This window comes from Ctenopharyngodon idella, chromosome 9 (genome assembly GCF_019924925.1).
Source record: "Ctenopharyngodon idella isolate HZGC_01 chromosome 9, HZGC01, whole genome shotgun sequence".
NCBI classification, from domain to species: Eukaryota; Metazoa; Chordata; class Actinopteri; order Cypriniformes; family Xenocyprididae; genus Ctenopharyngodon; species Ctenopharyngodon idella.
The window spans coordinates 24,449,507-24,471,346 of record NC_067228.1 but is presented as its reverse complement, the minus strand read 5'-3'; the positions used below and the strand labels follow the sequence as shown (position 1 = coordinate 24,471,346).

The 21,840-nt window shown below is 38.3% G+C and overlaps 1 protein-coding gene across 1 annotated transcript in view; it reads left to right on the top strand.

Annotated features, from left to right (window-relative positions):
- tmem198a (transmembrane protein 198a) overlaps positions 1 to 21,840 on the top strand; it is a 28,853-nt gene extending 7,013 nt beyond the window's left edge. The window contains exons 2-5 of the mRNA XM_051906757.1: positions 10,844 to 11,120; positions 14,165 to 14,740; positions 18,101 to 18,348; positions 18,484 to 21,840. Coding sequence (XP_051762717.1) covers positions 10,952 to 11,120; positions 14,165 to 14,740; positions 18,101 to 18,348; positions 18,484 to 18,636 — 1,146 coding nt within the window. The 5' untranslated portion in view covers positions 10,844 to 10,951 and the 3' untranslated portion in view covers positions 18,637 to 21,840. The remainder of the gene's footprint in view (positions 1 to 10,843; positions 11,121 to 14,164; positions 14,741 to 18,100; positions 18,349 to 18,483) is intronic.

Below are 21,840 nucleotides of genomic sequence, written 5' to 3'. Positions count from 1 at the left end.
GCACGCACACACATACACACAAAGCAGTGCAGTCGTAAAAGGGGTAGTTCACCCCAAAATTTAAATTTGATTATTCACTCACCCTGATGTTGTTCTAAACCCATATGCTATTATTGTTTTCAGTGGAACAAAACATGCTGAAGAATCATCACACAAGTCTGTACTTTTAAAGGGATAGTCCACCCAAAAATGAAAATTTTGTCATCATTTACTCAATCTCAAGTTGTTCCAAACCTGTATGAGTTTCTTTCTTCTGTTGAACACAAAAGAAGATATTTTGAAGAATGTTGGTAACCAAACAGTTGACGGTAGCCATTGACTTCCATAGTATTTTTTTTTTCCTACTATGGAAGTCCATGGCTACCTTCAACTGTCTGGTTACCAACATTCTTCAAAATATCATTTTTGGGTGAACTACCACTTCAAGGCCAATTTATTCTGTACCGACATAGGCCGACCAAGGCGAACAGCACATCACAGTTTGTCACTGCTCAGACATTCCACAACCTGACAAACACTGATTCAACAGGTTCAATCAGCAGATGACAGACATCAACAGAAGCAACACACTGATCTGACAAAACCCAATAAAGTGTCTGTTGCCATTTGTCTGTCTGTCGGTGCAGTATGAATTGGCCTTTAGAGTTTATAGTAACCATGTCCCCCCAAAAGAACTTACAAAAAACACCAAGAAAAGCACCATTAAAGGGATAGTTCACCCAAAAATGAAAATTCTACCATCTGTTACCCTGATCTCATTCCAACTTCCAAACCTCAAATGAAGATATTTTTAATAAAATATGAGATCATTTTGTCCCTCAGAGGACAAAACTTTGACACTTCAAAGTTCAAAAAGACATTGTAAAAGAAATCCATATGAATCACACTGTTTTTAATCCAAGTCTTCTGAAGAGACATGATTGATTTATATGATGAACAGATTTAATTTAGGTTTCTATTCATATATAAACATTGATCAACGCGTAGAGAACATCAAATATTGTTAATGGAATTACAAACCTCATTGGTTCCTTGCTTCAAGCAAGCAAGTTTGAGCTTCTGTTTACCACATGTGCTCTATGTATGTGCATTGATCAGTGTTTATATGTGAATTAGGGCTGCACAATTAATCGAATTTCTAATCACCATTACGATTACAGATGCCTTGATTTTGTAATTGTTCAAAGGCGTGATTACAAAAAAAAAATCCATTTTCATTATTCTGCGTGCTTAAGAGGTATGTTTAGAGCATGTTACTTTGTGAGAGGCGAATCACAACTACTTTAGAGTGTAAAAGGTCTAACCCAGCACATAAGGAACTACCAGTGATGTAAGTGTACGCTGATGGGTCGAACAAATGTGAAACACCAGCACCCGCCATTTTTAAAAAGCAGTGTACAGTCTATATAACTCTAGAAACATGGAACATAGTGATAGATGGACCTTTCAACCTGACGCTAAGAAGAAAATCCAGCACAACTTTAAGCAGACCAAGCGAAACATGATTAAGTATTTCTGCTCAGCTAGCGACATTGGGCATCAACCACACAGCAAAAGCTAATACTTTTTCATATATTGTCTACTTTCTTTGTATAACAGTTCTACCTAATAACGTATTAGACTGTTGAACAGATCGTAAACTAACGAAGACGAAGAATGCGAGCACTGGGTGCTCAGGCTCTTGCTGAGCTGTTCTCAGCGCCGTCAAAATAAAAGTCACAACAACAAGCGTAGTTTACATCACTTCAGAGTTCCTACTGGCGGTGTGAATGCAACCAGGAAAATGGCCCTAGGGGAACATTAGTTCTCGGAGAACCCCCCTGGTGGCTAGTTTCTATAACTAAGGGTGCTTTCACACCTTCCTCATTGAGTTCGTTTGAATCACATTAGAGTTCTTATCCTCCTTGGTGCGGTTTGTTTAGGCAGGTGTGAATGCAGCAATCGCACTCGGGTGCGCACCAAAAGTGTACCTAACAAGCATACCGAGACCTCCTTGAAGAGGTGGTCTCGGTACGCTTTCAAACGAACTCTGGAGAGGTTTGCTTGAGATGTGAAAGCAATCCAACCCAACGAACCAAACGATATCGTAATTCATAACGGGAAATGTGTTATATAAAAAGCAGTAGTGTCTGATTCTGTGAGTGAGCACATTATTTACCATAGTTAAAAACCAAAGAGTGTCTCTTCATCTTAAATGTTTTGTAATTGTGCTTCTCTGTGCTGTCCCGACGAAGCCTTCATTCGCTCTACTTGCATTATAACATTCATATATGGTCTCGACACAGCCTACTAGACAGCGCTGGGAGATCCAGAGAGAACGTGTTTGAATTTGCCGCAGCATTAATACAAATGTAGTCTATAATTTAACAACAGTAATGACGGCTACATTTGTATAGTGTTTGTCTGTCTCGACAGTTACTGATAAAGCCACAATAAGCTCATGGAGCGAACTTGTCAATCATTTTGATGAGTGACAATGGAAAAAAACTGACCAATAAGAGGGCAGTTGTACTCTCATGTGACTTGCATAAACACATTTTGGTACGCTTTGAAATGTTGCCGTGTGAAAGCGAACGGAACCAAGAAGAAAATGCAACATTGTAACAAATTTAGTCCCTGTTTCGTAACAAAACAAACAATCCATAGGTGTGAAAAAACCCTAAGTTCCTAGAACAACATGGTGTGAAAGTCCCTATTATTATTACATGCATATGTTTATTTTATTTTATTTAAAGAATAAACCAAACCAATGTATAGTTGACATTTGAGGCTTAAAGGGATAGTTCACCCAAAAATGAGAAAAAGACCTGTTTGGTTACTGACATTCTTCCAAATATCTTCCTTTGTGTACAGCAGAAGAAAGAAATTCATACAGGTTTGGAACTACTTGAGGGTGATTAATGATGACAGAATTTTTCATTTTTGGGTGAACTATCCCTTTAATGCAATAGCAAAGCAATAAAATATTTTCAGGAGTGTGTTCAGCTTTTTTATTTTTACATAAAATATGGCATGCAGTTGCTTCAAACAATGGTATAAAGCTATTCAAAACATCATTCAATGTGATTGTGATAATCGTAATTAATAATCACAGTTACAATTTCAAGGGAATAATCAACAATTGATTTTTTTTTTTTAATCGTGCAGCCGTACTGTGAATAAAAGCCCAATCTGCTCATCATATAAAGCAATCTTTCCTCTTCAGATACCTGGAACTGAATACAAATGGATTTCTTCTTCAATCTCTTTTCGTTTCATTAAAAATATCTTCATTTGTGTTTCGAAGATGAACAAAAGTCTTATAGGTTTGGATTAACGTGAGGGTAAGTAAATGATCCTTTAAGCAATGTGTCTCAGAAAATGCTGTCTGTGTTTTGTGCATGTATATTGTAGTCATGGTGTTCGTAGAGCTGACTGGCTGCTGTGTTGGACTCCACGATTGTTCTGTTATCTCATCTCTGACTCTGAATGGTAACACACAGTGGGGCTGCTGTAGGGTTAGTCATTGTTTAGAGCGAACCGCCAGTGGACAAAAATGAAGAATGCCAGACTGAAAGACACACACATTGGTTTGCACATGACTATGTACACATTGCATACAAACACCCATAACATTGCTAATATCATTCAGGTCAGCAGAAGGAGAAAGCCGGTCCAGTGCTAATGGAATTTAGAGCAGAAGCTCTCAACAAGATTAACAAGGTTTAACAGGGCCATCGCCTTGTCCGCTGAATCACTCAGTCCAACCGCACACACATAGACTCTTACTCCCTTTTCTCTCTCGTTCACACACACAAACGCACATAGCCTTCTCTCTCAAATATACGTGTCCGTTCTCTTTATCTTACACTGACACACGCCGTCACCCTTTCCTCTCTTTTATTCTCTTGCACGCTCACCCACCCTTCCATTCAGCCTCTTGCATTTCTCTATACAACTGTCTGTCCCTTTAACCTGGCAACCATTGCCTGGGAGACCTCCACAATGGTGACTGCAGCGGAATAAGAAATGGACACTTTAGTAGGATGCTCCTTTATCTCCATTGCCCAAAGCTCTCAGCTGGCATCTGATCTCTTGCTGTCGTTCCAGAAGTAAGTGGTTGTTCAGGGAGCAGGAGCTCTACATTTTACCTGTCAGATGCTGCCTTCCACACCTGCAAGTGCTCTGCAGGGAGCTAATGAATGGGATGTTGTTATTCAGAGTTTAGTGTAGTGTGTGGAAGGATTATTGAGGCTTCTTTCTGCAGCTCTCGGATGTGTTCGTGTGGGATAGAAATAAATGTGCACTGTAAACCTGAATAAGTTGGCAAAACTAAAAAGAAAAAAATTGAGGCAATCAGTTGCCTCAATGTTTAATATAAGAAATTCAGAGTTTAAGTAAGCAGAACTGGCAGATTTTTATTTTATACTTATACATTTTAATTGTTCTTAACTTAATGTTTGAGTACACTCATGCATTTAACTTAAAATTATGATGTAACCTCAGTGTAAACATTTGTATTTGTGTAAAACTAGCTAGCTAGCTATTACAAGCTAATTCTAAGAAAATGCTAATTTGCTAACATGTTAGCAATAGCATGGTATAGCACTCGCTGAATGAGTGAAGCAATATAAAGCATTTAACATACCTGCTCTCAAACCCAAGCCGCATGCACCACCATGATGGTAACTCTCCAAAAACCAACATTAACAGAAACTCTTCTAAATTAGCCTAACACAACATTAATCACTACTAAATCTCCCACTTAAAATTAATTTTGTGCAAAAAAACAAAACAAAAAAAACATTATGTAACACTTAATTTTAGCTATTCAGTTTCAGTTAAAATTATGTTTGTCTAAATTAAAAGAAATAAGTTAATAAAACTCAAAACAATAAAACAATTCAGTTTACTTAAAATATATCAGTTCTGTGAACTTGAAAGAAAAAGAAATTGCTAAATATTCATAAAGTTAATTTGACTGAACTAATGTGTTTAAGTTTGTCCTACTCAAACCAGTTCATTATTTTGAGCGTTAGGGTTTACAGTGTGTATGTGAGCGATAGCTTGGCCAGCACAGAATATGCTCGCACAGAACAAGTTTGAACATCCCTCATTCACACAGTTCTAAACATTTCTCACCCCTTGATTTATGAAATAATTTGGCCAATTTCATTATGTTTTCAGCTACCATTAAGAGCTAGCACTCTCAGACCTTTTGCAAACACTTTGCCATGTTTAAATCCATTCTGCAGCTTTTCCCCTAAAATCAGCAAAGAAAATGTGATTAGAATTGACCTTAGAATAACTTAAAAGGGGTCATATAATGCATAAATCAATTTTCCTTTATCTTTTGAAATAAATGTTTAATGTACCATGAAAACATAACTTTCAGAACTTACTTATGAATTCATTAACACTTGAATGCTTCAACAACGTCTGCTTGTCGTTCAGCAACTTGGCCACTTGTCATCTTGGAATAATGAGGAGGAAGAAGGATATTGTTGTTCCAGTTAGAATGTCTAATGGTAAAAGTATCCTTCCAATTGATTCCAGTCTAAAGAAAGAGTGGCTGATGATGTTTATTTTTAGCGAGATACTTGGTGATTTCAGTCCAACACATTTCAGCATGGATTATTTTGTGATACTGTCACAGCGTAATGTTTTGTAAAGAGGCTGTTATTCAAGAGTGGGGCAAAGTCAACTATGCCGAATCTGACAGCAAACCCACAATGCACTTTGTTGCATTCATTTCAAATGCAAATATAGGAGTCCTTCAGGTTTACCTGAAAATGAAATCATTTACTCGCCCTCATGTCGCTCTGCTGAGGAAAAAAAAGAGAGAGATTTTGAATGTTTCAGGATGTTCCGTACAAAGTGATAATTTTGCTTCAGATGACTTGGAATATGCAAGTGATATGGATTAATTACACACAACTTTTTCAGTTTGGGGTCTCATTGACTTTCGTAATGTGGACCAAAGCAGCTGAAACATTTTTAAAAATGTTATTTTGTGTTAAAAATCGTAAAAGTTTGGAAAGAAGATTGAGAGAAGTGTTCATTTAAATATACAGTAGCAAGAGTCATCTATTTTTTTCACTGACACAAAATTCTGTTTTTAAACCGGTTTGACTTTCTTTCTTCTGTGGAACATTTGGGTGTAATGTTTGGGTGACCATTGACTTCCAAGACACCAAGACATTTCCCAAAATATCTTCTCATATGTTCCACAAAAAAAAAAAAAAAAAAAAAAGTTTTGAAATGACATGAAGGTGAGTAAATGGCAGAATTGCCATTTTTGAGTGAACTATCCCTTTTAGTGAGAGAGTAGCTGTTTTAAATAAGGGATTGTTCATAGGATTTAACTCATTTTGTTTTTAGCTCATCATGTAATACACAGTTGGTTTTGTTTCCAGCTGGATGGGTGTTTACCTTATTCTGTCATCTGTGAATCTTGCCCAGTGTTCCACTTATTGCAGACATGTGCATAGTGGCGTGATGCATTTTCAGGATCACCATGTGCCTATAGTGGCTGCTGTTGTAGTTAACCTAGATGCAGACACATGGGGCTGTTTGTAGCATAGATCTGGGCTTTTCACAATTTTTTTTTTTTATTTTTATTTTTTTTATCCCAAGTCATTCTTTGTGCTCTCAAGTAAGGCTGCTAGTTTCAGAGACAGTCCCCATAGGCTGTACTCAAGCCCATCATATTGTCTGTTATTGTTCAGTTGGACAGCTGTTTACATTGATCTGCCATTTTCCTTCTAATGAGCAAGGCACATACATATCACGTGCATAATACAGTATATACACAGGACGAGCTTCATTCTGCTGACATTCTCTCTGCGGGCCTTTCGGCGGTTTGTGTAAAATATTCATGAAGAGTCGCAAGTTCAGTAGAGCCTTTTGTTCTACATCATGACTGACATCTACACCCGAGGCAGACAACGACTCGTTGCCCATGATCTGAAGTGCAATGGGACGTACCGAAGGTACCATCAGAAGGTAGAGAGAGCACAACAGAGATTTGAGGTTTTTTATAGTGATTGGAAAAAGGTTGAAGACAGCTTATTTTCTTCAAAGACAGCTGGTGTTGAATAATGCTCTTTGCATGGAGATGGAGTAATACCTGAAAGTAATTTTCCCAGGCTGTTCCAGTGGTGAAATTTCATGTAATGTTATCTCTTTCTGTCTCTCCATCCAAGTGATGAATTTTTCGACTGGGTGCTGAGAGTTGTTGTGGAGTGTTGGTCCAGATCGATTTCTTTTTCCTTGTTGTAACACAAGCCTGTCTGAACTGTGCTACAAGTTTACCCATGCATGGATGAAGGCAAACATGGCTTAATAAAATGATCTCTCTCTCTCTCATCATCCATATCTTTTTTCCCCTCTTGTTTTTCTCTGCTGAAAAATCCAGTTTAAGCTGGTAGCTTTGAAACATGGTAGCTGGTTTCTAGGTGATCCAAGCTGGTTATTAACTGGTCTAGGTTGGCCATTAGTTGGTCAAAGCCAGTCAATGGCTAGTTGACCAGTCTTCATGTTTCAAAAACCAGCTGGTAGCTGGTCTCATTCAAACTGCAATTCAACTACATTCAAATATATACAACTATAATCAACTACACTGAAAAAAAGTAGAGTAGGATTTACTAGAAAAAAAGCTAGGAAACAATTTTCACTCAGAAATTCTTAAATTAAATGGCATGTTTTCAAGTAAAGGCTACACGCAATTCTTTGTGGATTTAAATAGAAATTCTCAAGTTAAGTTTATTTGCTTTTTTTTTCCAAGTAAATTATGCTCACACTTTGTAAAATCTTCTTAAAGGGTTAGTTCACCCAAAAATGAAAATTCTGTCATTAGTTACTCACCCTCATGTTGTTCCACACCCGTAAGACCTTCGTTCATCTTCAGAACACAAATTAAGATATTTTTGATGAAATCCGATAGCTCTGTGAGGCCTCTATGGCCAGCAAGACAATTAACACTTTCAAATGCCCAGAAAGGTACTAAAGACATTTAAAACAGTTCATGTGACTACAGTGGTTCAACCTTAATGTTATGAAGTGTTGAGAATACTTTTTTTTGCGCAAAAACAAAAAACAAAATAACGACTTCATTCAACAATATCTAGTGATGGGCGATTTCAAAACACTGCTTCATGAAGCTTCGAAGCTTTACGAATCTTTTGTTTTTTCAAATCAGTGGTTCAGAGCGTGTATCAGACTGCCAAAGTCACGTGATTTCACTAAACGAGGCTTTGTTGCATCACAAGTGTTTCGAAATGTTTCAAAATTTCAATGGTTCATGGGACTTTATCGCTCCGAACCACTGATTCGAAACAAAAGATTTGTAAAGCTTCGAAGCTTCATGAAGCAGTGTTTTGAAATCGCCCATCACTAGAGATTGTTGAATGAAGTCGTTATTGTTTTTTTGGTGCACAAAAAGTATTCTCGTCGCTTCATAACATTAAGGTTGACCCACTGTAGTCACATGAACTGTTTTAAATATGTCTTTAGTACATTTCTGGGCATTTGAAAGTGTTAATTATCTTGCTGTCAATGCAGGCCTCACTGAGCCATCGGATTTCATCAAAAATATCTTAGTTCATCTTCGAAACACAAATTAAGGTCTTATGGGTGTGGAACAACATGAGGGTGAGTAATTAATGACAGAATTTTCATTTTTGGGTGAACTAACCCTTTAAGTAATGCTTAAAAAATACTACTTCAATGCTAATATGTATCTTATTTAAATTCCTGGGTAATGTTTACTTTTAAGTATTTTTTTTTTAACATTACTACAATTCATTTGTGAAGCATTAATACTGATAGTGTTCAATAAAAATATCTGAACATAAGCCAATAATATTTACAGACATCATTTTACATAAAAAAAAAAAACTGAATTGTAAACATATTAATAATTAATTAAAAGATAAAATAAAACCAGCTACCATGTTCAAAATAACAACTATCAGCTTAAGCTGGTATTGTTTTTGGTCTCCTTATCACTTTTCCTTGATTTTTCTCCCTTTTTCTTCCTGTCTTCCTAGTGGGCCAGGTTGTTATTTGCACATCTTGGGTGCAGAAGGGGAGGGGTTTTCTTAAGGGGGAAAGAGAACTCACCAGCACTGGAAAAACTGTAAGGCAGGCTAAAACATTGATTGGTTCTCAGGCTGTTGCCATGGTGACAAGTCACTCTCCTCATCTCAGCCAAATGGTGTATAACTTGTAGCATCCCAGAATTACACTGTTGTTATGACAACAGACAGGAAGTGATGTATTGTTTTCCCACTTATATAAAGGCTTTGATTTCTATAGTTCTCTTGCGAGTAGTAAACAACTTGCAATAACAATCTCTACCTCTAGCATTCTGCCTCAGAGCTGAAGAGATATTGTTCTGAAATATGCGTCAGGTTCTAAATAAATAGAACTGGTGTTGCTGGAAATGCCGCTTTTATGTTTACATTAATGTATTATTAAAAGCTCTGCCTGACATTTCAGTTGAGCTTTTCAGTCACTGATGAAAATAATATGTCTCTGTTCATTATTGAAGTGTATTTGTGTATCAGATCCACAGTAAATGCCAAAGGGCAAGTTTAAGTGTATGTCAAAGGTTTGAGAGATTTTAGTTTGAATTAGACCAATGAATACCCCAGAGTCTAAGTTAAAGTTGAATATATGTAGCAGCTGAATAATTTTTGTTTCCTATGCTTTCAACAGATTTTTAAGTTGGGTAATGTCATTTCAAACCACCATCAAAGCACGACTAGAGAAAGATTGACGTGTCTCTGAAAGTAGTGGAGAGGATATTTTAAAGTTCCTGTACCAATATTCAGTTCATTCAAAGTTTTATTAATTGCATTCCAGTAGGAATTGGTGCATTTTGGGATTGCAATATATTTGCCTAATGTCTGAATCAAAAAGGGTTGCCTGAAATGCGGAGGGAACCAACATATAAATTAACCTTTGAGATTCAGACTCCAGAAATTACATTACCATCCCAAAAGGCACTAAACTCTACTGGACACCTAGGAAAAAAAGATATTTTTAAATAAATTGATATAGTATATTATTTGCCTGATGTCTGAATCGTAGAGGGAATCAACATATAAATTAAATGAGGCAGTTTTCCCCCTTCAAACATATTGTAGCAATGGACCATCGATGGTGTGAATGAGACTTTTATTGTAGTACATTTTTCTAAAGCAAGCAAACTCTTTCATTGACAAAGAGATGTAGTCTTTTGTGTTTGGATGTTTGATGTAAAATGAAGGATGAATTCTGTGGAAAATCTTAAATTAATGTTTTGTTAAACATTGATGTTTTCTGTCATTTGGGCTTGTGCATTAACAAATTATCACCATACTTCTTTGAAGTACACAGTAGCAAATGTTGACTTAAGGCAAATATGCTCAGTGTGATGCACTTAAAAGCAATTAAAGCACTGCTGTCAACCAAATCAGCGCATACATCCACTGAGATAATATAAAGCACTGTTTACATGGTTTAGTTTCAGATTAGAATTATAATACTTTTTTTTTTTTTTTCTCTGATTATGTGTACTGAGGCAGTTTGAATAAGCTTTTAAGTGCTCTTTTATGCCATTGTGTTGATGTTCGAGGTTATTTATCCATAGCATATTTCAGTTTTTAGTCTATATGACTAAATGAAGTGAAAATATGACTTGACGCAAGAGTTGAATGGATTCAGACAGCTGTCTGGCATTAGACTGTCTGATGTTGTCACAAAGAGAATTTTTAAATTTGATCTGGCTATACCATGTTTATTTTGACAGGTAGAGTTGAACTGTCTCTGACGCTCATGATTTAATATCTGCACATATTCTTCTTATCTCTTTGAACAGGTGAATTGTTGTGGATGGGAACCTTCTCTGCACCCTTTACCTTCCACATGACCCCACTTTCCCTGTTTCCTTCGCTCCCGTAAAGATACGTTACAACACACTGACAGCATGACGTCCACTGCCCGGATTCTGGCCTTTAAGCTCTCCCCACCCTCTCAGGATGGCAGTCCAGAGCGTCTGTTCAGCTGTGATGAGGACATTGAACGGCGCTATGAGGTGGTCCCATCTGTCGTCTGCTCCATGTGTTGCCTTTTTGGCATCATCTACTGCTTCTTCGGTAGGTTGCAAAGGATGAATGAACTGATTATATTTAGAAGATTGCAGACAGCAGAACAGACTGGTTTGGAGAAATGCAGATTTACATAAGAAGTATTACTCAGAACGAGCCCAGATTCTGGCATGACCTGAATGCATGGGTATGTTTTTGTCTCGTTATCACAAACATCGTTTCAGCTGTGGTTGTTATAGCTAAATTTAATTCACATAATAACCATCTGAATGTGACAACCAGACAAGGGTGACAAATCTATGTCCCTCTCTATTAGATAAGCTTTATCACCATCACTTGACTGTGAAATTTGCTTTCACTGCCCATTACTTGCTAGGGAGAGAGAGAGAGAGAGAGAGAGAGAGGATCGAGGCCATCTCAGCTGTGACGAACAGCAGCATATAGAGTCTCTTCTCTCTGTGGCATTCTGGCCCCAATGTGACTGTTAAAATGTTAAAACATGTTGTTTATTCTTCCTGCACTTCTGCTGCTAATTTGGGCCATTATCAACAGTTCTAAATTGCATAATTTGAAAGCAGATAACCTCTCAGTGAAAAGCACAATGCTTTGATCGATTTAAAAGCTACTTTTGTACAGTAACTGTAGCAACAGAATGGACATTAATGGCACAGAGCATCAAACACCTTCACTCAGGGCAATTCTGGTGATCCCACTCATATGTTTCCAAACAAAATGTTTATCTCTGGTAGAGCTGTTTCATGTGGAGGCTTGTTTCCGCCATGGAATAAACAATTTAAAAGATGATTGCAACTTTTTATCTCACAATTTTGACTTTTTTTTTCTCAGAATTGCGCAATATAAACTCGCAGTTGCGAGTTATTGTCACATGCGGTTGCAAGGAAGGCAGACGAGGAAGATGAGTGCAATCCAAAACGTAGTTTAATATATAAAGATCCAACAGAACAGGCAAGCAGGCAGCAACACAAACACATATCATAGACGAGACCGAACAGAGACTGAAAGTGAGGGTACAACTTGAGTAGTGCACATGAGGATGATGATGATGATGATAATGATAATGACAAGGCACAGCTGACACATATGAACTAATAACGATGGTAACCGGGGAGACAGACGAGTGGCGGGAAACAGAACAAAGGAACATGTGACAGATACAAACAAACAGAAAGTCCAATCAAACTGAACATAATAGTGACAGTTCTAAAGTCAGAATTGTGGGATATAAAATATATGACTTTATAACATGCAATTGCGACTTCATATCTCGCAATTCAGACTATTGAGAGTTTATATCTTGCAATTCAGACTAACTTGCAATTGCGAGTTTATATCACGCAATATAAGTGAGGAAAAAAAGTCTGAGAAAAAGTCAGAATTGCAAGATGTAACCTCGGAATTGCGAGGAAAAAAAGTCAGAATTGTGAGATAAAAAGGTCGCAATTACCTTTTTTATTTTTTATTCAGTGGCGGAAACAAGCTTCCATAGTTTCAGGAATGATTGACTGTATCACTAAAAATAGGCCCAGCGACGGACAACTGTATTGATTCTTATCTTGTTAAATATATACTAGGTCTGGGTGAAATGGCCAAAAACATTTATCATCACAATATATATATATATAATTTTTTTTTTTTTTTTTTGATATCATTCGATATCAATATTTAGCCTATCACAGTATTTATTTTATGCCATTAATGGGCAAAGAAATGCATTCCACATGTTTGTTAGACCTTGAGAATGAATGTAAACATAGCTTATTTTTTTACAAACAGAATAAGCTATCTTTTAATGTAGGGCCCCTTGAAATCTGTTCTATTTTTTCCCCAAATTCTGTGTTTTTCATTTTATTTCTGCTGGATGCTGTGTTTTATGATTTAATACAAATTTATCATCAATGATTTCTAATTAAATTAATTCGTAAAACTTTAACAATTTAATCAATCTTTTAAAATGTATTCAAATGAAAATATAACAATTAATTTACAACAAAACATTACATTATTTGTTTTTTTTACATGTAAGGTGCTATAAAGTGCTGCAGTACAGTAAAATACTGCACAACATGAATGAAAACATGGATGAAAAAATGTCTTTATTTCTTTAAAAATATTTGACATTAACAGTAAATTACAAGTACATTTTAATATACAATAGTAATAATATATTAGTTATGTACAATTGTTATGTATTATATATTATACAAGCGGCAACCTTCCGGTCTCTCTCTTGAATCCAACATGGAAGTGACTTAAACTGCAATTCATCGACTGGCCGCTAGAGACAGACTCCAAAAGGGAGTCAATCCCATAGACCCCCCATGTTAAAATGCCCAACTTTACAGCAGGAAAAAAAATGTTTACAGCCTGGTACAAAAAGTAGTTTTGGTCTTTATAGCTAATTTTGCCCTTCATGACAACTGTGAGGGGGGTGAATTTTTTTTTTTTTATAACTCATCCGTTTAAATTATATTAAGTCTTAAAGTTCTGCCTTAAATTGCCGCTGCTGTCACTACTAGCTGTTTGTCTGCTGTCTCAGCTCCACTCACGTCCCGCCTCTTTGAGTGACGCGCTGCCAAGATGACAATGGCTGGCTCCGCCCCCTTTGGGCTTCAAAAATGCTCTTCAGAAACCTACGGGTCACGTCACAGACACTACGTCCATTGTTTTATACTGTCTATGATATTATAATTTTGTTGTAAAGACTTTGTGAGTTTCATTGTGTATTTGATGAAAGCCTTTCTAAAATAAAAAAGGCTTTCTTAAACTGTAGCATAGACTTTATGGTAGGAAATGGACGTGTACATTGACGTGCAAGCCAAAAACCGACTGACTGACGTTGATTTCTGCTGTATGATGGGCTATTTGAACTATCCATATTGAGTATGTCCAGAGCTTATCATCGTTATCAACATATATTTTATTGTAATGCTGTTTTGAGATTGTTTTATTTCCAAGCCCTAATATATACTATTACTCTTATTCATTGTCTGATAATAATATCATGTTCTCTTCCAAAATTATCTCTTTCTTTCCCACCTCTTCCTCCCCTATCCTGCCCTCTTCTCTTGTAGGGTACCGCTGCTTCAAGGCCGTAATGTTCCTCACGGGTCTAATGTTTGGTTCCATCATCATCTTCATGCTCTGCTATAAGGAGAGGGTCATGGATACTCAGCTAAGTGTGGAGGCCAGTGTGGGCATCGGCCTGGGCATTGGCACGTTGTGCGGTTTGGTCACTATGCTGGTCCGCAGCGTGGGACTTTTCATGGTTGGACTTCTCCTGGGTTTACTGGTCGCCCTTGCCTCTCTGGTGGTTCTGGAGGAGTTTTACCACCCGAGGACAGTGTGGCTTCCCCTGGGTGTGCTGCTGGGTTCGGGGATGCTGTTTGCTGTGCTCACGTTGCAGTGGCAGCGCTGTTTCACCACCCTCTCCACCGCCGTCTTCGGATCAGCTGTGGTGACTGTGACTGTGGATTATTTTGTCGAGCTCTTTGCTTTGACACGGTATATCTATGAGAGGGTGAAGGTGGATCCACCTCGCCCCGTGTGTTGGTTCACGTGGGTGGTCATGGGAGTTTGGCCCGTGCTGGCGCTGCTGGGTGTTCTTATTCAGTGGAAGGTCACGGCTGAAGGATATTCACACACAGAAGGTAAGTCTGGCTAGCATTTATAGCAATTATAGTGAAAGAGACAAAATTGTGGCTTAAGCCAAAAGTAAACCTATCTTGTCCGCTTTCCGCTCCGGCTTGTGGACAGTCCGTGTGATGTAAATTACGTCATGAGCACTCAAAAACAATAGTGGATGCACTTCAAAAATGTCCATTTACGCTCATGGTCGATGGAGTATACTTTGAATGGCTTGTGTGGTATATACGGTACGAAATGCAGAAAATCAAGTATACCTGGGGCTTTAGTGTAACACAGGAGTATCCAATCCTCCCCAAACACACTTGCCTGGAATTATCTACAACTGTGTCTGAACTTGCTCCCTACACCCTTATATAGTACACTATTTGAGGGGACAGCCATTTGTAACGTCATTGCCATAGAAACCAATGCAGATATTCAGGAAAATGAGAGAGCAGCATGGGGCAAACAAATTGGATCTGAACAGTTGCGATACACAGTGTTCAGTGTTTCTGAATCCATAGTGGACATTATTAAGTGCACTAATTAAATCCCATAATGCACCACTTTAACAAGTGTACAGCCGATGTACTCTCTAGGGGTTCTCAACTCTGGCCCTCGTGGTCCACTTTTCTGCAGAGTTTAGATCCAACCCTAATCAAACACACCTAAACAGGCTAATCAAGGTCTTCAGGCTTACTATAAAGTTACAGGCAGTTGAGTTTAATCAAGGTTAAAGCTAAGGCTACGTTCACAATGTCAGTCCAAATTCGATTATTTGTGTATATAATTGGAATCTGATCTAAATTATTGACTGTCTACACTGGCTATGTTTACATGCACCAATTTTCTTCAATCCGAAAGAATTGAATCTGATTGCAGATCTGTTTACATGTACTCTAAACATTGTAATCTGATTCAAATATGTGTTTATATGTGTTTTATATACATTCCGATTAAAACTTTTGTGCTCTGCATGTGATGTCATATCAATCACACTTGCGGAGACAACCATGGACGTGACACCAACAGAGCTCATCGTTATTTTTGCCCTGTTGGCATACACATTCATAAATCAGCAACGGTTTTTAGATAAAAAGACGTGAACGTGAACTTGGGCACTGCGTAATGCGTGTCAACATTGCACTGCGCATGTGCCCCAGAGACTTCTGAATACGATTGAGAAAGTAGTCGGATTCAAGTGTTTACATGGTCATTTTTTGCTGTTGGATCGGATTAGAAAAGGAATAAACCACCCCTTCCAATCTGATCGAAATTTCATTCAGATCGAGCACAAACGGATCGATTAACGTGAACGTTTTTCAATCCGATTTAACCATCAATCCGATTACAAATGGATTATTTGGGTGCATGTAAACGTAGCCACTGTGTATCGCAACTGTGTAACAACATCTGAAGTTTATGTTTTACGTGACGTGAGAAAGTCACATAAACCACGCAATATCCAATCAGAGCAGTCAGACTGAAACGGATTTCCAGAAATGCGATTTGAATAGGATTTCAAACCACATATGAATGTAGTTTGAAATGGATTTGTAAAAATTGCATTTCATGTGAATTTTTTGTCATTCACACTTAAATCTGATTTGATTTCAATCGGATATGCACAAAAATCGGATTTGGACTAACAGTCTGAACGAGGCTTTTACTTTTCAGGAAAGTGGACCTCGAGGGCCAGAGTTTAGTACCCCTGCTCTAGAGAATACTCATGCATTGTGAGGGTCGCGCCGAATGAACTTGTGATTGTGTCCATAGCCCTTCCGGTGCACTCAGTCTCCAAATTCACTAACTTGTTTTTACTACTCCACTAGTCCACTTGAAGGAGTGAATGTAGGGATTTGCGAATGAGGGTATAGAGGCCGATTCTGGATACAGCCTAGTAATCCTGAAGACCTTGATTAGCTGGTTCAGCCGTGTTTGATTAGGACTGAAGCTAAACTCTGCAGGATAGTGTCACTTCAGGAGCAAGATTGGACAGTAACATTACCATTAGTTCCTATAAAGAAATAGTTCACTCTGTCATTATTTACTTAGTCTCATGTTGTTTCAAACTTGTATGATTTTTTTTCTTTTGTGGAACAATTAAAAACAATTTTTGTACATATTATGAAAGTCAGTGGGGTCCACAACTTTCAAGCTCCAAAAAGAGTGAATACAGGTGTAAATTTTGATCTTTCTGTTGGAAAACTTGGAATATACCAGTCGAGTAATGGATTAACTTCATGCTACCTTAACCTTTGCTTTTGGAGATTGATTTTCATAATATGAACAGAAGAATCCGAAACATTCAAAATGTTGGGTTTGGAACAGTTTGGAGAGGAAAATGATGACCAAATTTAGGGTTTTGAGTGAACTATCCCTTTAAGAGGACGTCCCTCGGTGGACTTCATTAAAAACAAGGTGTCTTTCTGAATTTCCCCCTTGGGTATCCTGAGAGTTTAGGGGTGATGAGGTTTTTGGTGGTTATCTATTTATGGATGTCCTAGTTAATTACCTGCAGTGGTAGTGATCCTGTGGAGATCAGACTGGCTCAGCTGTGCCCTCCATACAAGCTCCAATAGAGTCTCAGCGTGACTCAATGGGAAGCCCTGACCTGAAATCCTTGAATGGGGACTTTTAAACTGCTTCATCACTGTCTTGTAGAAAGCAACCACCAACATCTTCAGCACAGCAAGAGAGTATGCATGAAATTTGCAAGGGTAGAAGTCACACTCTCTATGACTGATAAGACCACACAGAATTGTGTGTAGTTGAAAGTGAAGTAAGATATTGCCAGACGTCGACAGGACCTTGAATATTTCTCTATTAAAAGTACATATTTACTTCTCCTTGTCAGTGCAAAGCTAAACAAAACGTTATGCTTAGATTCAGAATTAAAGCGCGCACTGGGAAAACGGGCAGCGTGAACTGTGCTGGGGGTGGTTGCCATGGATACAAGCTGGGTTCTTGTTTGGTGGATTGGGGGAGGGGGCTGCGATGAGGAAGGGGCAGAAGAATAGAGACGAGAGTGGGAGGAGTGTTTTCTGAGGGGGAGAGCGAGAAAGAAAGATCATTACATGAATTCCCTGACAGATGGGCCACGAAGCTGTTGAGGCACAACAGAGTGACTGAATGGGCAGAAATAATCCGTCTGTTTTTAATAATGACAGAGAACAGAATGTCGATTTAGCCCTGTGCAGAGCAGAATGTGTCAAAACACTCAACGGTTTGTTTAGCAGCTTGGCTTTGGACCACTGTTTGAGAAACCGAGCCAGTACACACAGCAAGTCTTTATATCTTAGGATAACGCCTCTGTTTTGCAGTTGTGACCTGATGTGCTAAAGCCATATAAGAACATTTCTTCCTTTTTCTTCTTCCTAAAGTCTTCATCAGTCACCAGCAGAGACGAGTGCAGTTAATGCGAATTCGTCAAAAGGAAGAGAGAAGGGAATGCACAAAGAAAAAGAAGAGAAAGCCACAGAAACAGCCGCCACAGCAACAGAAGTACCACCATCCCCCTCAGACCAACCCTCATCCCCCCAACCCTCCACCCAAACTCCAGCATCCAGAGCCCACCCACCGCCGGAAACCCAACACCATCCGCCGCTTCGATGGAGATGTACTTTCTCCGGTAGGTATTTGTCTGTCTTGCCACCAATCCATCTGCCAGTTCACATTATCTAGAAATCAGAACCTGACATATGAATCTCTATGCTTATCTTTTCAATTCATCAGAGATCGGTTACATGTTCGCTCTCTCTTTTAGAGTTACATCCAGAACTTCCGTGACAGACGTACGGACAGGAGGGGCTACTCTCATGGCAGGTTGATTGGCGGCTCACATGTTGTAGATTTGGACTATGACTATGGCTCCCAAGTGCCCCTAACAGCCCATACAGGCCCCGCAGTGAGAGGTTGATCTTCTACTGGAACAGAAATTGCACTGAACGAACCATTCCGAGAACTTTGCGGCCGTATCAAATCAAGAGCATGTGGTTACAATGGCTGATGGGGATTTTCATTCTCAAATCGATTTGCTGTATTCCCATTATTTTTTATTTTTTTTAAAATAAAATGCCAGAAAACTTGCAGCAAATGGATCGTTTACCTACAAAACAATGTGTAACCACAGTAGGGCTCTGTTCTCTTGCAATTAACTCCATTTTATATTGCTGAAGATGGTTGTGGTATGTGTGTCTGCTCCTCCGAGGCTCTTCTTCCCATAATTAGGCTGCTGTTTCAGTTCGTCCGAGAAGAATGGTCTCATTACCACTGCAGCCATTTCAAAAGAGATCCATTACGGGACCAAATACGGCCTTGGCTTTTAAGAGACTAAACTGTCATAAAACATGCACGGGTTCTACCAGACAGACTATATGAATATCCAGTTTACAGATTTAAACTTCAGTCCTCCTGTTCGTTTCTGACTTTTTAAAGATGTTTCAGATAACATTATGTTTACAGTACGGGCAGGGAAGTGTGTATCGTTTTATAACCGTTTCAAATGGCTTTATCTGCTCTGTGTCAGGGCCTACGCAAATTCTGTCAAACTGTGTATGGTGAACACAATCTCTGTTCAATCTGAGCCGATTACTGAGCATATACTGAAATGTTCTGTGCATTTATTGTTAGCCAATGCATGTGGGGAAAGTTCCATCATTACTCCTGATATACATGCATTATTCAACATGTTTTTAGTTGTTATATCCATTTAAGGTTAAAGTATCTAGAGACTGTTTGATTTGCTTCCAGTTAAATCTCAGGGGCGGTGGATTTGAGAGATGCCCTAACGATGTAACTGTGAACACTAAGGGGTTTTGTGTGGATGATTTAAAAGTGTCCTTGTCTACTATGAGAGAGTTTTGAAAGGGATTAAAGAAAGATGCCCTAGAAGGGTGGAAGAGATTTACAATGGTGGACTTCTCAGAAAAAGATTGTGTATTTCTGAGTGTGTATAAAGCATGAAAAGGAGAGTGTGTCTATATATGGTGTGTATATGCAGAGGGTGGTGTATGTGTGTGAAAACATTTGTCATACTGTGAGTCTGCAGCAGGGTTAAAGGGTTAGTTCACCCAAAAATGAAAATTCTGTCATTAATTGCACACCCTCATGTCGTTTCAAGCCTGTAAGACCTTCGTTCATCTTCGGAATACAAATTAAGATCTTTTTGATGTAATCTGAGAGCTCTCTGACCCCTCCATTTTAATTACTACATTCAAGGCCCAGAAAAGTATTAAAGACATCGTTATAATAGTCCTACGGTGGTTCAACCTAAATGTTATGAAGCGGAGAGAATACTTTTTGTGCACAAAAACAAAACAGTAACGACTTACAACAATTACGTATATTCTCTTACGCTGTTTACATTGTAGACACAGTGCAGCGCTTTCAGGTTCTATGTCAGAAAGCCGACGCAGGAGCCGGCCAATAATGAGTCAAGTTCTGACGTAGAACACGGAAGCCTGCACTGTTGTCAAAAGTACCGACTTCGGTACCAATCGGTACTGAAATTTTAAAAATGTGACGCTTTGAGCACTGTTAGCGGATTCGTAAACACCTCTGATTGGCCATTGTTTTGACGCTCTCATCTAATATGTCTGTGATTGGCTACAATGATCAGCGCACGGGAGCTTTTGAAAGCACACAGAAGTGTTTGAATTTGGGAGCGGGAGCATTTGAAGCATCACGGACCAGTCCGCTGACAGACGCCTGCTTTCAAACGCTCCTGTGTGTATCTGTGTAAGCGCTCAGTGAAGAGCTTCATTGATGACTATTTACAACATGTTTTTGAAGCGTTGATTATTGAAGCCAATCACAGACATATCTGCTGAGCGCATGAACACAATGACCAATCAGAGGTGTTTACGAATCCGCTCAACAGCGCTCAAAGGGTCACATTTTTAAAATTTCAGTACCAACTTGGTACCGAAGTCGGTACTTTTGACAACTCTACTATACAATGTGAACAGTGTAGGAGACTGACAGGGGAGAGACGAAATTGTTAAATGAAGTCGTAATTTGTGTTTTGTTTTTGCGCACAAAAAGTATACTTGTCACTTCATATAATTAAGTTTGAACCACTGTAGTCAAAGCTTAGAAGCTTTACGAATCTTTTGTTTCGAATCAGTGGTTCGGAGCGCGTATCAAACTGCCAAAATCACATGAACTATTGAAGTTTCAAAACACTTATGATCTAACAAAGTCTCGTTTGCTGAAATCACGTGACTTTGGCGCTCCGAACCACTGATTTGAAACAAAAGATTCGTAAAGCTTTGAAGCTTCATGAAACAGTGTTTTGAAATCGCCCATCACTACATATTGTTGAATAAAGTCATTATTTTGTTTTTTTGGTGCACAAAAAGTATTCTCGTCACTTTATAATATTAAGGTTGGACCACTGTAGCCACATTAACTGTTTTAAATATGTTTTTAGTAGCTTTCTGGGCATTGAAAAAGGGAGTGTTCTTGCTAGCGATGCAGGCCTCACTGAACCATCGGATTTTATCAAAAAAATCTTAATTTGGGTTCTGGAGATGAACAAACATCTTACGGGTGTGGAACAACATGAGAGTGAGTAATTAATGACAGAATATTCATTTGTGGGTGAACTAACCCTTTAAGTCTTAATTTCTGATTTACCTTCATATTTGGATGCAGGGTGATTTCACACCCAGTTTCTCCTCCATGTTTATCAGGGCTGTGGGAGCAATGAAGAGTCAAAGTCTAATCTTTTCCTCACTCTGAAGTAGTGAAAGGGCTCAAAGGCTTAAATTCCTCTCTGTTTACCGTCTCTTTTAAAGTGACAGCATGGCTCTCTTGTAAATTTTGTACATTGTCTGAATGTATATATGCTTACATGCGATTCTGTATTATTGCTAGTGCTTTGATTAATTTTTTTTTTTCTAATTTTCAGTGGTTACATCTGTGTGCTGAACAATTGTCTTTTTGAATTGTCTCATTGATAGTCATTTGTAATAATTTATTTCTAATTTATTAGATGACGACTTCAAGTGGAGCTCTGTGTGTAATTAAATTGATGTTGACCATTATTATTATTGTTATTATTCCTAAGCATGTATGTGTACAGTACTGATAACCATAAATGTTGTGCTCCTGAAGTCAA